Here is a 15,792-nt window from a genome sequence, read left to right as displayed (position 1 = left end):
CATGATTCAAACCACAGGCAGAAAAATAATGAAAAAAAAAAAATGCAGAATTTCAGTCTCCCCTTGCAATTCCACAGAGGGCAGTACTGTACTCTCTCCTCCCCACACTATAGCCTGGTTTCCCTGCCAGGCCATGGGCTGTGCATCTGGCACCCATGAAGGTCCCTGGAATAAAGATAGGCCTGGAAAAGGCTAAAATTGCTCTGCTACTCCAGTTGGAGAGAGGAGCCTAGAAGCTGAATGCTGACAAATTAAAATAAAAAATAAGGCACTTTTTAACAGTATATAAAGGTCTTTCTATCAAGGCCAGTTGCCTTTCTGGAAAGTTACTTTAGTCCTACACAAGGGTTTTGGCTCAGGGTAAGGGCAGCTGTGTGAAATGCAATCCCCTGCACTGTTGAGCAGGTCACATTTACGATCTAATGGTCCGGTTTGGCTTCTGATGCTCTGGGTGTCTTGCATTGCCAGGGTCTGGTGAACAGGGAACTGATTCCTACATGGATTGCTCAGGTGCTCAGAGGAGGAGCAGGGCAGGTAGAGAGGGGAGAATGCTTTGGAAAGCAGCCTCTGCTCAGGGCTCAGTGACTTTGCAGTTTATCCCAAGCTGCAGACCAGTATCCCTTGTTTCTTATCACCATTAAGGGATAAACATATTATCACTACTCTTTTTTTTTTTCCTGCTGACTCATTCTATTAATAAATTACAACTTCATTTGGGACTGCTAATTGCTTTAAAATCCCCATGACAGCTCCATGAGTTAGACAGGTTTTACACCTATTTTATAGACATATAAACTAGAGCACAGTCAGGTAAAAGAACTTCAACAAGAGCACCAGGAAACACAGAGGCCAGTCACATCAATCAGTTCAAGAAACCAGGAGTTATGTTTCCACAGCCCCTGCTGCAACTACTAAATCACAAGAACTACTAAGGAAAGATCCTGCCAAAAGCCACTGGTTTTTTGTTTTTTAAAACCACAAGAAGCATTTTGGGTTATTCCACAGGGTCTCTCCCTTGCACTTGGTACTCATTAATTAATTTCATATTTTTTAAAAGAAATGCAAAGCCTTGGGCAGCCCAAAAGGCATTGAAGTTTTAATTCTCAGAACTATTCCCTGACTTGACTGTTATCCAGTTCCTATTCAGACAAGATAGGAATTAAGATTAATGACCCCAAACAAACTGGTATTTCAGAGAATCAGCCTTTGCCAGGCATTATATTCTCATGACAGAAAATCATTGAGGCATAAATACAGCGCTCAGTCATTGGTGTATATTAACAACACCACGTTGTTCCCATAAATGCTGAATACAGAGAGGAGGCAAATGAAGTCCTAAAGTTCATTAATTTTGGTTGTGGCGTTTTTTTTAAAGTGAGCAAACCAGAACCTGTGGAATAAGGCAGTGTTGCACAGATGTGAAGGCTATTCAGATTCCAGAAAGGTGTCTCTGGGGAGTTGTTTGGACTTGATGATGGCTGTCTCTGCAGTGTCTTTTAGCAGCTAGATGGTCTGTAGGCATTTTTTAAAAGATGAATTGATGAAGATCAAGTTTTAAGGAGAGAGAATTAAAAAAAAAAAATTACTTAGCTGCTAGGATCAGTGAATATTGTAATATGTGGGATAAAAACATGTCACTATCTGCCAGTATCTGTCCACATCCCAATAAGGGGTTTGTGGTTTAAGGGTGTTTTCTAAGCAAATGAGAGCTGGCATGGAGACAGGAGCACTTCACCTATCCTGGGACCAGCAGTAGTGATGGTCAGAGCTAACACAGGAAGTTATTGTGGCAATTTCTAGAAGCTGTTTGCTCAGGAAAAAAAAAAGGGAAAAAAAAAGAAAAAAAGAAAATCTTTCTGTGTTTGCATTTCCACACTGAAAAGACATTCCTATGACATCATCTTGTTTGTTCTGACATTGCAAGAATGGAAGAAATAAAATGGCAGAAAAGAGACCAGGGACTTTTATTTTGCTGCCAACAAAAAATAGAGGAAAGATGTAACCACAGTATCCAATGACTACTTTAATTCCCAGAGACAGTTCAGCAGATGAGTTGTTGTCCAAGGGCAGTTGGGCTCCCAGACACAAGAGCATTCTGTAGTAAGCTTAATTACTCATTTTAATTATGCATTTTAATTAGCAGGGGACTAACACAGTGCTTTTCTCCCACTTTCTCAATAAACCCACTTTGTAATATTACAGAACAAACTTGTAACTGAAAACTCCAACTGTCTGCAGTTGAGAAAAACAACTCCAAGTCCAGGGGCTTTTCTTCTTCATGAAATCACATTCAATGAGCAGGTCACATCCACCTCTGAGCATTTTCAGGAGCTTTTTGCTTACTTTATTCTGTTCCTGGACAACATGAAGAAATCACCCTGTGCTGCTGCTTCTCCCAGTGGTGTTTCCTTTGCCAATATATTGTTGTTGCCTCTAAACGTGTCCTAGTTCTTCCTCTTCTGGTAGTTTGCCCTCAGAGCTGTTGTCCTGTCTTCCCTGCCCCTAAATTCCCTGCTGTAGGAAATCTGCTTTCTTTCCCCTTCACTTCAGGGAAGGCCAGGTTAGAGGGGCAGGTAGAAGTAGAGGCAGCTGTGTTCTGGAATGAATTCAGAGGCAGCAGTGTATGTGGGATGGGTGGCTGGGTGGAGACAGCAAATACCACAAAATCTTCAGCAAAACAACCAGATCCCAGAAAGCAGCCCCTCACAAGCTATACTCTCTCACAAGCTGTACTCTCTCACTTCTGTACTCTTTCCTGCCCAGGACTGTACCTGCAGAGGAGGGATTTGCAGTCTGCAGCATTCCTTCACAAACTCAGGCTGTCAGCAGAGCCTGGTGAAGCCAAATAGGCCTCCAGGCTGCTCTGCTCTGAGAGAAGCCAATCCTAATTTATTTGTAGCTTTGAGCCAAACACGGGCTTGAAAAGGTTCAGGTAAGGATATAGTTACAATAGAGGTGAGGTAGATTTAAGGTGGAGTGGTGATTAGGAATAAAGGGAAAAGTAAAGTTGTGCCAAAATTTTCTGAAATGTTCCCTCGGGTTTCAGTGTAAATAGCATCTTATAGAATTTCCATCATGTAAGGGGTGGAAATGCTCCAGAAGTGTCTGTTCTTTACAAGACTTTGATGAAATGTTACAAGGCTGGAAACCTCTCGTGTTATATTTCTGTTGTACTTCTCTACTGCTCCTGGCCTGGGATGAGCTCTGGAATCAGGATCATTGCCTGACAGTTCCAGGTGTTTGCATGTCAGACTCAAGCTGCAACCTCCTCTTAGCTCCTGTGGTTTAAAGAGCTCAAGGCATTTTGTCTGGCTTGGCTTGGCTGAAGGCAATAATATTTTCATTTATAGAGAAGGTGGTTTGTTTTTTTTTTAATTTGGACATTGCAGTTTCCCTTAGTTTTAAAATCACAGTATATAAGATCCTTTCCCTTGTGATGAGAACCATTTTGTGTGACTTCATATGGCCAACTGCTTCATCTGCCTGCAAAAAGCTCTGTAATTTTGTCTTCTTTCTGATTCCTCTGCTCCCACCCTTCTTGTCCCTTGTTTTCCATGCAAATAAGATTTCCTTTAAATTTTACCAATGAAATATCAGCCCATTTGAGATAATTGCCCATGGGAAAAAACTTAAAAGTTCAGACTAGGAATCAATGTTCTTCCTAGAAGCAGAGGTGGAAAGTGAATAATCTTAATCAAATGTGATGGGAAAGCAAAAAGGCAGATGGAGGGCTGAGTTCTCAAGTAACTTCTGTACATTTCAGTTGCCATCACTGATTTAGTCCCTGTTTGTGCTGCCTTAGCAACTAATGCCAAGTGGACAGCTCCAGAGCAGATGATGCTCTATGTTACTCTGGGCAGGAGTTACCAACCATCCAGGGACCAGTATCAAAACAGAGTTAGTGTGACTCTGTGTGTATTTTCCTGCTAAGCAATAAAAATCTGACAAATGAATGAAGCTCAGCAGTAACCCACATATTGTGAGTGTGTATCCTCAAACCAGTTTTGCCAATTGGGACAGAGAGCTATAACTGGCCTTGCTGAAGTGGCCTTTGTTTTCCACAGCTCATGATGTTACACTGAATAACTCCTCTAATTCATGACACCTAAATAAACTTCAGGAAAACCAGTGTGGAATGCACATTCCACTATCTGCAGCCACCCTGCAGCCCAGCCTGGGCAAAGTCCCTTCCGTGATCCCTACACTAAAGTCAACTCTAATGATTAAAAAATGCTGCTGGACTGAAAATGCATCCCACCTATCAGGCTTGTTTGGAGACTTGAGCTGGACCTCAGCATAGCCTGCAATAATTGTAATTCTGCCTGGCTTTAGGCATTTAGGTATCTTTTTTCACTTAAAATATTCCCAAGTGTTGTGGTGTGTTGCAATATCCTGTTTTACCTTCTCCCTTCCCCCTCGCCCCTCGCTGAGTGTGCCCTGTCAATCAGGCTAACATACCAGCAAGGCGTCGTGTGATAGGTGTCCCTAGTCCCTTGAGACCCTGCCCCTTTCACCTGGTTGGTGGCTCACCTGTCCCCTCCCCTTCCCCTGTCCTGAGCTTAAAATGTTAATGAGACCATGTGGCCTCCATTCTGTTAGCAGCAGTGGCCCGGTGCAGACATCTCTGTACCCATGGAATAAACATCTGGCAACCTTCTAGCAGAATCCACTCCCTTTCTCTCCACCATCGCCAGAAGCTCTCTCTCCTGAGGTAAACGGAGTCCTGACAAGCCTGGACTTGCCCCGCTGCACTCTCCAGCAGCCAAGGTATCTCTGGGGTAAAACACCGCAGTGCTGCCTTTGGCCCAGCAGCGAAGGTCAGAACTGGCCCAGGCACCATCTAACTGGTTATATTGGGATTCATATTCCAATACCCAAGCACATTAGGCTGGAAATTATCAGACTCCAGGCAGAAGAAAAAAACGAGTACATGTGAACTGGTCAACACCAGCTTTTAACAAACAGAATGCCATATCAAAGGAAGATTATAAAAACATCCCAGTGGGATAGTTTTTACAGTTGCTTTGGATTGCATCATCTCTATTTTCTCCTCTGGTTCAATTATTTCCAACAAAAAAGAAAATGTTTGGCTTCTTTGGCTTAAGCTACAGCCTTCCTGCAGTTAAAAAAAAGAAAAAAAAAAGGGAAAAAAAAGGCAGTCTTGAATATATCCAAGTGTTTTAGCTGAAAGTGATGCCTTTCAGTGCAGTCTGAGCCCTGAGCAGAGGAGCAAGCCCAGCCTGCAGTGGCCCTTGGGCTGTCCCACCAGGCTCTGCACCCATACAGGCATAGCCAGAGCCTGCAGGGGGGATGCTGAGCCAGTCCCCTTCCCCAGCCCTTCCAGAGTAGCTGCCAAGTGATCCTGAGCATCCCCCCAGGGTGGAAACTGTGCAAACATCCATGGTCCAGGACCACCACCCCCTCCCCTTCCTGCCTGCCCTACCACAGGCACGGCCCAGGAGCCAAACTAGGAATGACTCCTTGTAATTTAGGATAGTTGTGAGCCCTTTTAAAATTGAGCATCCTGCTGAGAAACCCTTGAGCAGAGAGGTAAGGAGCACACACTGCCTTGGGTCCTTTTGAAGACACAGTTAGGGATGATGTCAGTACAATTTATAGATCCAAGGATATGTTATTTCAATAGACATTTCATGGTATCCATTATAGTTACAGATGTTGGAAGCTTCAATTATTAATTTATGTGTTCATAACTTTCCCAAAGCCAGATCACTTCTGTTCAAATTTCATTTTGTTCTCCTTTACAAAGTGTTTTAAGGGAGGGTTTTGACAAAATGTTATTTCCTGTTGTTTAAGTTAAAAGATGGAAAAGCATGGAATTGTGTGCCAGTAAAGCTCTAAATATATTCATTTGAGCATAACATACAGACAAAACAACACAACCAATAGCAACCACCCACCCCCCTCAGTGTGGACTCCATCCTTATGAGGGCAGCTTAAGCTTGGGTTTCTGGGTAGATTTTTAAAAATAATTAAATGTTTGGATGTGCTGGAAAGCATCTCCTCGTGTGTGTGTGTGCCACTGCCCTCTGGTGCACAGAAGAAGGAGAGTTTGGCTGCTCTGTAGGGACAGAGGTGTGGGCACCGACCCACTCCTGTTCCTGCCCAGAGCAAGGGCTCAGGTCCTGCTCTTTGGGAGCCAGGCTGTGAAAGGAGTTAAATCCTCACCCCTGAGGGAGTTAGAAACCACAGTCCCTGTGTAGATCTGTCCCTTTCTGTATTTGTTTCCATAGAAAATGCCACATGGAAAGAGTGTGCAAATGTGGGGTCAGTCACACCTCCCCTCAGGCTGCTGTCTCATCAGCTGCATATCCCAAAATATCTGAATTTGCTGCAAGTGGTGCTGTGCTCCTGCTGAGCTCTACCAAAGCAGGGCCCTGAGCATCTCTGACCATTTCTTCTCTCCTGGTGGATGTTTCTGGCACATGACAGACCCACACCTTCAAGCCTGAAAGAGTTTTGCCTAATCCAGGGGTTTGGGATAAAAGACAAGGTTTAGCAGGGTTGATATGCTGGGCTGCATTCCGGGATAAATGTAACCTGGTCAGTAGTAGTTGTAATTATCCATTATGGATGTTAGTGGTCAGAAACCTATGAAAATCAGCTAAAAACTCAAAAAAAATATTTATGATCATGGCCACACTGCCCCAACTTCCCATCAGGAGGATAGCTCTGGTTGCTGTACAGAGCAGGAATTTATCTCATCTGGAGCTGCTGTGCTCCCTGGGGATTTATTGGGACAATTAAGATGACTTATCTAAATGTCTCAGTCTATGGATTTGCACCTTTTCATGCTATTTTCCATCAAAGTCAGGTTTCACACTTTTCTGACTCTCAGTGACCATCAAATCTGAGCAGTCACTTCTATTTCAGAATTTTCTCCCAATGAGACTGGTGTGAGCTTTGCCAATTGGAACATGATGATATCAAGTGCTCTGGAATGATAGTTGGGAGACCTTCTTAGCTATATTTGACAAATAAATTACTTTTCTCTCTAAAAATGAGGCCTGTTCAGCTGTGCATCAAGTTTCAAGAGTTCAGTCTCATTGTTTTGAAAACTTTGGTTTGCTAACACAATGGAAAAAGTTCTGTAGCCCTGATTTGTGCTGAAGGGGGGAATTAGGATGAAATTACTGCCTTGGTTTGGTTCCATCTCTGACTTATTTAAACCTGTCTATTTAAGCCTGTTTAAACAGTGCCTGAACCATCTCATATGGATTAGCCTAATAAAAAACCCCTCACGTATATATATGAAATTTCATATCATTTATTTCTAGGGGATAATTTCAAGTTTTTATCTTAACTGCTACACAAGGGAGGTGGGCTAACCCCTAAACCTTAAACTGTGATTTTTTTTTTTGTGGTTATTTTTAAAAAAATAGTTGTAGGGGCTGACAAAGGTTTCTTTATCAATTCTGTGCCATTTGCAAGCAGAATGTCATCTCTGTTCTAGTCAGCAGCCACAGGAGCTCATCTGGGGCCCTGCATGTCAAGCTGAGAGCTTTTTTTCCACCATAATAAAGGTCCTGCAGGTTAAACTGCTGCTAGCTCATCAGTGACACTTGTGAAATCCCCTTGATGGGCTTACACAAATGTAAAGATTCCTCCTCAGCAGTGCTGCTGATGGTGCACAACAAAGGTAGCTCTGCTTTGTCTCCTGTGTGTTTGCATGTGTGAGTGTATTTATGTGGAGATCTGCATGATATACACAGATAAATGAAATATGGGCATATGGGCAGGACAGACAGCTATTTATGCATGTATTTAATGTTATTCTGGGAGTTGAAATGGAAGAAGCAAGGAAAAGCTACTGAAAGCTTATTTTACAATCCTGTGGCTATGGCATCTTCAAACAATCAGAAGCTCTTAGGCATAGGGTGGGATTATTGGGGTACCAGGAGTTGGACTCAGGGATCCTGATGGGTCCCTTCCAGCTCAGCATATTCTAGGATAAGCACTGTTTTCCCCAAAGAATAATTATAAAAATGAATTAGTATGCTAATTCTTACAACACAGTCCCTGCTTGATTAACCTTTATTTCCTTCAATTTGAAATAATCCACTGTAACCTTTGCACTTTTTAAAGACTTTGTCTCTAAACTGTGGCACCCAAGTAGGTGGTCAAGCCAATACTTCCTCTCCCCCACCAGACACACTGGGAAGAAGCAGCAGATTGTGTTTTCAGGAGATTCTTGCTGGAAAATTTCCTGGGATTATCATCACATGTCAAGGATGATGTCCATATAAAACATAGATTTCCCAACAATACAACTTCCTTGGATGGAAAATTTTGTTTTCTTTGGTTCACTTATTTTGAGTGAATAAAGGAGTCTGTGGGGAAGGAGTCAGTCCTTCAAGAAAATACTCATTCTTGTAATTAGCATGTTCCTGCTTCCTCTCTACCCTGCCAAAATTCACCATAAAGAAGAGGTGTGGTAATTAATTGCCTGCCAAGTGGCACAATTAATGTTCTGCAAATGCAGGATCCTCTAGGTGAAGTGATACAGCTGAGTTATAAAATGTCCCATTCTGTGTTTGGATACCAGTACAGACACACACACACACGTGTGCTGAGAGGATGTGTTGTGTTCATTTTTATTTACTTTTTTTTTAGGACACTGATTTTTCTTTCCTTCAAAGTACTTTTTGAAGGACTTAATTTCTGTGCAATAGAGCTCATGGGCAAACACTCAGTAAATGCAAAATAAGGAATGCAGTCATGGTTCTAAGAACATTTAATATTCTTCAAACTGATGCCAGTTGTGTGCATTGACAGTAATCCTGTCTAATCCCTTCCACATGTATTATCTTTGTACACCTGCTTTCATTGTCTCACCTATCAGTTTTGAATACTTAGAACCACAATTTGCAGGAAGGCAAAGCAGCAGAACAAAGCATCCACACACTCACAGCTTGCTACACTGCAGTTTTGCATTGTAAAGATAAAACACAGTTGTACATTTAGGTGCTTGGAGTCAACATCTTCCATTGAGACATTTTTCCTCCCTCCTGCCCTCCCCCAGCTGATGTCTGTCGGTGTTTGTGTTCCTTGGCAGACTGACTGAAGCACACAGAACAGCTGTGAAAGTCATCAGGAGGATGCAGTATTTTGTGGCCAGAAGGAAATTTCAGGTAAGCAGCAAGATTAATCCCAAGTGCATCTCATGAGATCCTGGGACATCAAAGGCGCTCTCAGAGGAGACTTGTCTTGGTGAAGGTGGCTGTAACAAGTCAAAGGTGGCCTTGAGATTCTTGGGCTCACACCTTTTGTGGATTTTTTAATATCAGTGATCCATGGATGTAGTATGCTACAAACTCCTGGCTTTGAGGAATCAGCATCATTATTTTTACTAGTCATTTTTTACTGCACTTGGTTTTAGGGCTTCTGCTTGTTTAACTGGCCAATACTTACCCATACACTAGCAGAAGTGAAGAAAACACTGGTGTTGGGGTGAAAAAACCTCTGTCAGGGTGTCTGCAAAAATACTGATCATAACAAGAATATTATTAATGATCTGATCAATTAGGGAATGTTCAATTCCATGCTGTGTATGGCTGACAGATCAATAGGCTTCACTGATGAGCACTGTGGGTGCAAGGTTGCTTTCATAGGTGTGACTCACATTTGAAAATGTATTTCCCATAAAGGGACCTCATAGGCCATATTTTATAAACTTGGGGAGCATCTGCTGTCTGGAAATTTGCTGTCATTATGAAGTGCTCAGTTAATTTTCTCAATCGGGTTACAAAGTGCTCAAACTGAATGTGCTACATTGAAAATACTGTTTCATTTTGCCTGTTTAATGAGACTTTTTATGATAAATCTTGTTTGGGATGTGATCCTGATATAATCATTCTCATCATCCATGGGTTGGAAATGCCATGGAAATGAAAAATTAACTTCTGGACTGATTTTCAAAGCCTTCATTATTTCCATCTCAAGGTTCATGCTTTTTTTTTGTTCAAGAGGATGCACTGCAAGTTAATGGCCTTTTATAATCCTTTTGAAGAGGTTTTAAGAAAATAAATCAAAAAACCTACATTTCAGGGAAGTTTGATTAGAACTGAGCACTTAAATGGGTAGAAGTACAGAGTATAGAAGCCTGAGATAAGATCCCAGCATTCAAAAGACTCTAAATTAAGGCAGATAGAACATTTTATATATTTCCTAATCCCATGCAAACATGTATCTTCAGATAACCCTATCTTTTCAAATAAGACTAGGAGAAGTCAGTTTGTTAAACTAGCAAAAAACAGGAGAGCAGGATTATACTATAAATATACCAGAGAGATAAACACTATGGGAAATTAAAAAAAAAATTTAAAAAGGAAGAAGAAAATAGGGACACTAGTTCTGTAAAATAAAAACTCAGTTTATAAATGTATTTCAAACCACTAGAGACCTAATCTTCTGGAGCTGTCAGCTAATGGCAGTCATGCAAAACCTTAAAAACTGAATTTCATCAATTTATGGAGAGAATCCTGTGAGTCAGTGACAGGGTAGAAGAAGAAGGAATAATCTTTTGTTTCTTCCTTTCTTGGGGCCATGAAATAGAGTTTATAGAACTCCCCATAGTAATTAAATTTTGGAAGTTCAAAGCTGGGTAATGTTATTTAGTTTTGCATGCTGAATGTGGAATACTGAGCTCAAATGGCCAGGATTTGGGATTATGAACAGAATGAAAGTCAAAGGAGTTGTACAAGTGCTGCATTTACCACACTTCTCTGGAAGCCCATTACCTCCTGGCTTCAGTTGTATCATTTCAGCATTTCCTAATAAAAACATGACAGGGGATTGTGCCAAAGTTTGGCAGGACATAAGATGCCCAGACCTAAATCTTTGTGGAAAAAGAGGAGGGGAAAGTGGTGAAAGCTGGAGGGACTTTTTTACTCGGCTTCAGAGAGGACTCAGGCAGATTGCAGCACTTTGCAACTGTAGGAGCTGATGGTTTGGTAAAAGGGATAACTGTCAGAGGACTTCTTTTGAGGGGGAAAAGAAATTTCACTGGGAATGAGTAGAATTAATTATGCACATAGTAACTCACTGGGGAGAGGGGAGGGAAAAGCTCCCCTGCACATCCAGGCTCTGCGCCATGCTCGGTGTTTAAATAGAGAGTGTCCAAAGGAAAGGACACGGGATTTAGCCAAAATGCTCGCCAGGCACCCCCCCTAGTCCATCTAAAGAGTGATATTGGCATTGCTTCTCGGGGTGAGGACAATAGGCTGCTTTTCTGGCCAGAAATAGTGATGTGTCAGCGTCTGCAAAATGTGGAGCTGGGGAAGGGGGAGAAAAAAACCCGACCAAAAACAGAACGATAAGCTGAAAGCTGAAACCTCTCTCCCCCACAAAGCCTCTGCTCCCAAATGCACTCAAATGCACACACACACACCTCCAAAACCACAACTCTTCTGAAAGTATTGGTGCAGGTATATACTGTGTGCAGGGAAGGAATTTTGTCACGAAGAACTCTTGCTTCTCCATTCACTTCACAGGATTTGTTTCCATTCCAGTTCCATGCTTTCATTTGAAATTTCTAGGATTGTGTGGCAGCCTTCCAAGCATGACTCCAGCACATACTGTAGGTGTTCAATGCATGTGTGCAGTGGTGCATGCTAATGGCTCTGGCTGAGGCTGTGACAGAGTGCAAACAGACAACAAGATGACTAATGAGCTGTTTTCAGTAATTTTCAATTACTAGATTTGCAGTTTACCTTTGCTTTTTTTCTCCCCCCCTTCTTTTCTTGAGTCAGAGCCAAAAAGGGAGACATTTTGCCCCACATTTCCCATAAGGGTTCTCAAAATGCTGGTCTTTCCAACAGGCCATGATTTGCATTGATACCTCCCCACACACGTTGATTTTACTTGCTAAAATTTCACTGTGCTGCACTCTTTATAACCACATCACTTTCTGCAAATTCTCCAGACTTGTTTCGAAATTTGGCCGCAGTAGTTGCAGCAAGAAACCAAAGCTTGGCAGAGGCACCTTGATTCTCATTAGGATGGGAATATAGCTGGGCAGGTGGGAGTGTTTTCACTCTCTTGCAATTTTTTATCTGTCCTTTTTTATTTTAATTGCACCTTTTTTCCCTGATCTCAAAGGTATCACGAAAGACAAAGGATGACAAACAAAACCTACATGCGGCAGTCTCCTGATTTATGCAGAGCATCTGTCTTCCCTGTTCCTCAAGCAGCAATATTTCTGTCACTAGACATCTCTGGTCTTCAGAGATGTTTGATTCTGGGTCCAAGTGCTCTGAGTTGGGCCAATCCCTGGGGTTCAGTCCCCTGACATTATGATTAACACATGGCTTTGGAATGAGGCAGGAGATACTGCACATGGGAGTCCCAGATAAATTATCCATCCTGTGTTTGTGTTTCCCAAATACACTGTGAAGGGCTAATATTTTGCTCAGTATGGAGTGACATGAAGACATGACTCTAACTGACAGTAATGGGAATCATTTGGCTCCGTCTCCACAACAAATATTCACTCCCACAATGGCTGCAAGGTTTCTTTTATTCATTACAACAACTGTTGCAAAATGGCAGGAAAATGAGCAGATAAAAAAAGTAGAATGAAGGCCTGTCTGAAGTAGAAATCTAGTTTGGTCAATGCTCACCTTTCAACTTGCTGCCTGCCTCCTTTCCCAGCAAGCTCGGAAGCCGTACGACGTCCGTGACGTGATTGAGCAGTACTCCCAAGGACACCTCAACATGATGGTTCGCATAAAGGAACTTCAAAGGAGGTAGGCCCTGTCTACCTCATGAAATATCTGATTCCTCTAGTGCCAGCTGGCTTTAGGAGAGATGTGTTCTTAATGAACAGTAATTGTCCAAAATTGCAAGCACAACAGGGAGCACAATATCTGGAGGATTTAACTTGGAGCCATTTTTAACCCTTTTTATGACCAAGTTTACAATTACCCTTTATTCTCCTCTCCTTTTTCTCCAAGTGGAATTAAAAGAAATGAAGGTGCATGCTGTGAAGTTTATAGTGTGATCCAAGCTTTTCTGTCCTCTTCTTAGAAAAGGAAAACTTTTCAAATAATGATTTACCTTTCTGTTTCCACTCTGTGGTTCTCCACAACTGAAAGAAATCTGTTTCGCTTGTGCTGCATTATCTGGAACTTTTCCCTGTCCACATTCCTCCATGCACATGCTTTCTCCAAGTTTGGGGTTTGCAGCTGAAATATTTTGCCACAAAACTATTCTCTTCTGTTTCAGCACAAAGTGCTTTTCTCTTTACAAATTAATGCTGTGGACTGGGACACCAGAATAAACTCCCCTGGCCCTTAAATTAAATGAAAAAAAAAAATCCTATTGAATGGAATCTACTGTGTCAACATATACAGATATTAAATCCGCCTGCATGAGGCTCTAGGAATAGTTACAAATGTTATTAAGAAGTCATTCTGTTTGTATAGTCTTTGTTATTAGATTACATAGGACACAGGAGAACTATGTTTTAGTTACAACTTGAAAGTCTGAGAAATATTAGTACTCACGAAAATAGCAATAATAATATGGTTTGATTTTGGAGGAAAAACTTTTAAAGAGCTAAACTGCTGACTGTGTGTGCAGAAAGTCATGCTAGTCTCATGTTTTTGCTTGTTTTGGTTTGGGTTTAGAGCTACTGTAAATTCTCATGTAAATTGTGCTCCCATGCTTAGCAACGGAGTTTAAGTTGTTGGTAATTGCTCCGCTGGTAATTTTCTGTTTGCTTCTCAGGTTGGATCAATCCTTGGGAAAGCCAGGTCTTTTCCTCCCAGGTATGGTGACTGCATTTTATGCAAAATTATTATCTTCATAACTTTGGGAAAATACCCTTGGCTACAGTAATGTGGATCTATAATGCAGGCAATCATACATGAATGTAATTCTGTTAATAAGCCCTAGAATGCCTGTGTAAAGAGAAATACTTTTCATTCAGGTGATAGGGGAGTAAATGGAAATTAAGAATAAATGTAAAATGTATATTAGAACATGATGAGATGGAAATATCCTGAGGGAAATCCTTCTACAAAAATAGTCTTTCTAAATCTTTTGGTCTGGACGTGGGATTACAATATATGTTTATTCCACTTAAAAAGGTTTCTTCCTTCCTGAATTTATGTCCCATATCCACAACTGACTTGGAGCACAACTGAGTGTGGCAAAATAATTGCAGAGCCTCCAAAACATGGCATGTTGTCAGTGGTTAATATTATCAGAACAAGGAATATCATTCAAAACACATTTTCAACATCTGATTGCTGCAGAAGGCTCAGTAGTACAATCCCTTTTCCCTGTAGCTGGTTTTGGACCACAGGAAAAGAATCTGTCAGCTTGAATACTTCTATAACTATTTATGCATGGGATTTCATTCCAAAATGTGCAAGCTAAATTTATGGAAAAATGTCCCTTACCTCCAAGAATGTATTATTTTATTTCAAGTATAGCATTACCAAACTGAAACTGCAATTTATGCTTGAAAAGACTGGTGTTAGAAGCACTTTTTATCAAGCAGTTTCTGGTTTCAGAGTTGAATAATTAGAAACCTGTTGTAGAATTATATTCTGAGAGATTCAAGAAGCTGAAGATGTTCAGGAAGTTTGGTCTCACCAAATCTTGAGTCAAAAGGGTCACAGAAACCACTGGGAGGGTCTTAGGTGGGCCTGTGGCTTTGGACAAGTGCTGGAAATAATCTGAGGTACCAAGGAACTGACTGGAAGAGGTGGAATGGTGGTTGGGATGCAGAAGCTGGTGAGCTCAGTTAGGGGGTTGCAAGACCAAAACCAGAAGTTATTTGATCTAGCAGTTATTTTATCTAAACCCTCCACAAATCCAAAAATAAGATAAGTGGTTCCAGAGGAATGGTGTGCAGAACTGAACCTAGAGTTAGTTTGCAATTACTCCTGGTGTTATCCAACCCAACTTTACTCCCAGGATTTTCCAAGTGGTGAACAGTGAAAAGTGGGTGCAGTATTTGTTTGTTTGTTTGGGGTGAAAACAGACTTTTGTACTGTTCCCCTTCTCTAGAAAAAGGGTTATTCCTGAGTTTACCTCAGAATGCATGGCTTATTCTACACTGAACATAGATTTTTTTATATAATACTTTTCCAGGCATTGCTAAAATCGTCATTTTTTACCAGTATGGGTGTTTCCCCTAGACTGTGTTATTTTTGTACAGATGACAAGCAAAAAAGAAATGACAATGCAAAGAAAATTAAACTGCCAAGGAGAAAAAAAACGTGAAAAGAATTTTTCTTTCCAGCTCCTTTTATTTTTTTCCTGTTTTATTATACTCCCATTCAAAGAATCTTAAGGTCGGATTCCAAGCGCGTTGAAATGAACGGGAATCTTTCCAGTGACCTCAGTGGGGTTTGGATCAGTTTTTTTATTGAAAAGTCCCTGTTGTGGATTTTGATAATATTATATAAAAGCAATTGCAGCCTGTCTATAGTATTATTACTTTTCAAAAGTGTATGATGTCATAAAAGACCCAGAATCTGAATTTACTGGAAGCAATTATTGTTATTTTTCAAGTTAGTTTCTCCGAGATAAAAAAGCACTAAAAGCTGTGTTAAAACAAGATAAGGATACGAGGAGAGAATAAAAGCCATGCTGGGTCAGAGCAGTCCTGACTCCAATGGGGCCAAGAGCAAGGTGCTTTGGGAAATGTGTAAAAAAAGCCTCCAGCCTTCCTGTCAGCTTTCAGCCCATTGCACATCAGAGGTTTCCTGACAAGATTTCAGTGTATTTAGTCTCCAAAATTGTTTGTCCTCAACGAACTTG

General features: G+C 41.2%; 1 protein-coding gene across 1 annotated transcript in view; it reads left to right on the top strand.

Annotated features, from left to right (window-relative positions):
* Positions 1 to 15,792, top strand: part of LOC102070633 (potassium voltage-gated channel subfamily KQT member 1) — a 402,199-nt gene that overhangs the window by 207,420 nt on the left and 178,987 nt on the right. The window contains exons 12-14 of the mRNA XM_074539001.1: positions 9,074 to 9,149; positions 12,670 to 12,764; positions 13,747 to 13,787. Of these exons, the coding sequence (XP_074395102.1) occupies positions 9,074 to 9,149; positions 12,670 to 12,764; positions 13,747 to 13,787 (212 nt within the window). The remainder of the gene's footprint in view (positions 1 to 9,073; positions 9,150 to 12,669; positions 12,765 to 13,746; positions 13,788 to 15,792) is intronic.

Source organism: Zonotrichia albicollis, chromosome 4 (assembly GCF_047830755.1).
Source record: "Zonotrichia albicollis isolate bZonAlb1 chromosome 4, bZonAlb1.hap1, whole genome shotgun sequence".
NCBI classification, from domain to species: Eukaryota; Metazoa; Chordata; class Aves; order Passeriformes; family Passerellidae; genus Zonotrichia; species Zonotrichia albicollis.
The sequence above is the reverse complement of the archived record's forward strand: the minus strand, read 5'-3'. Positions and strand labels throughout refer to the sequence as shown.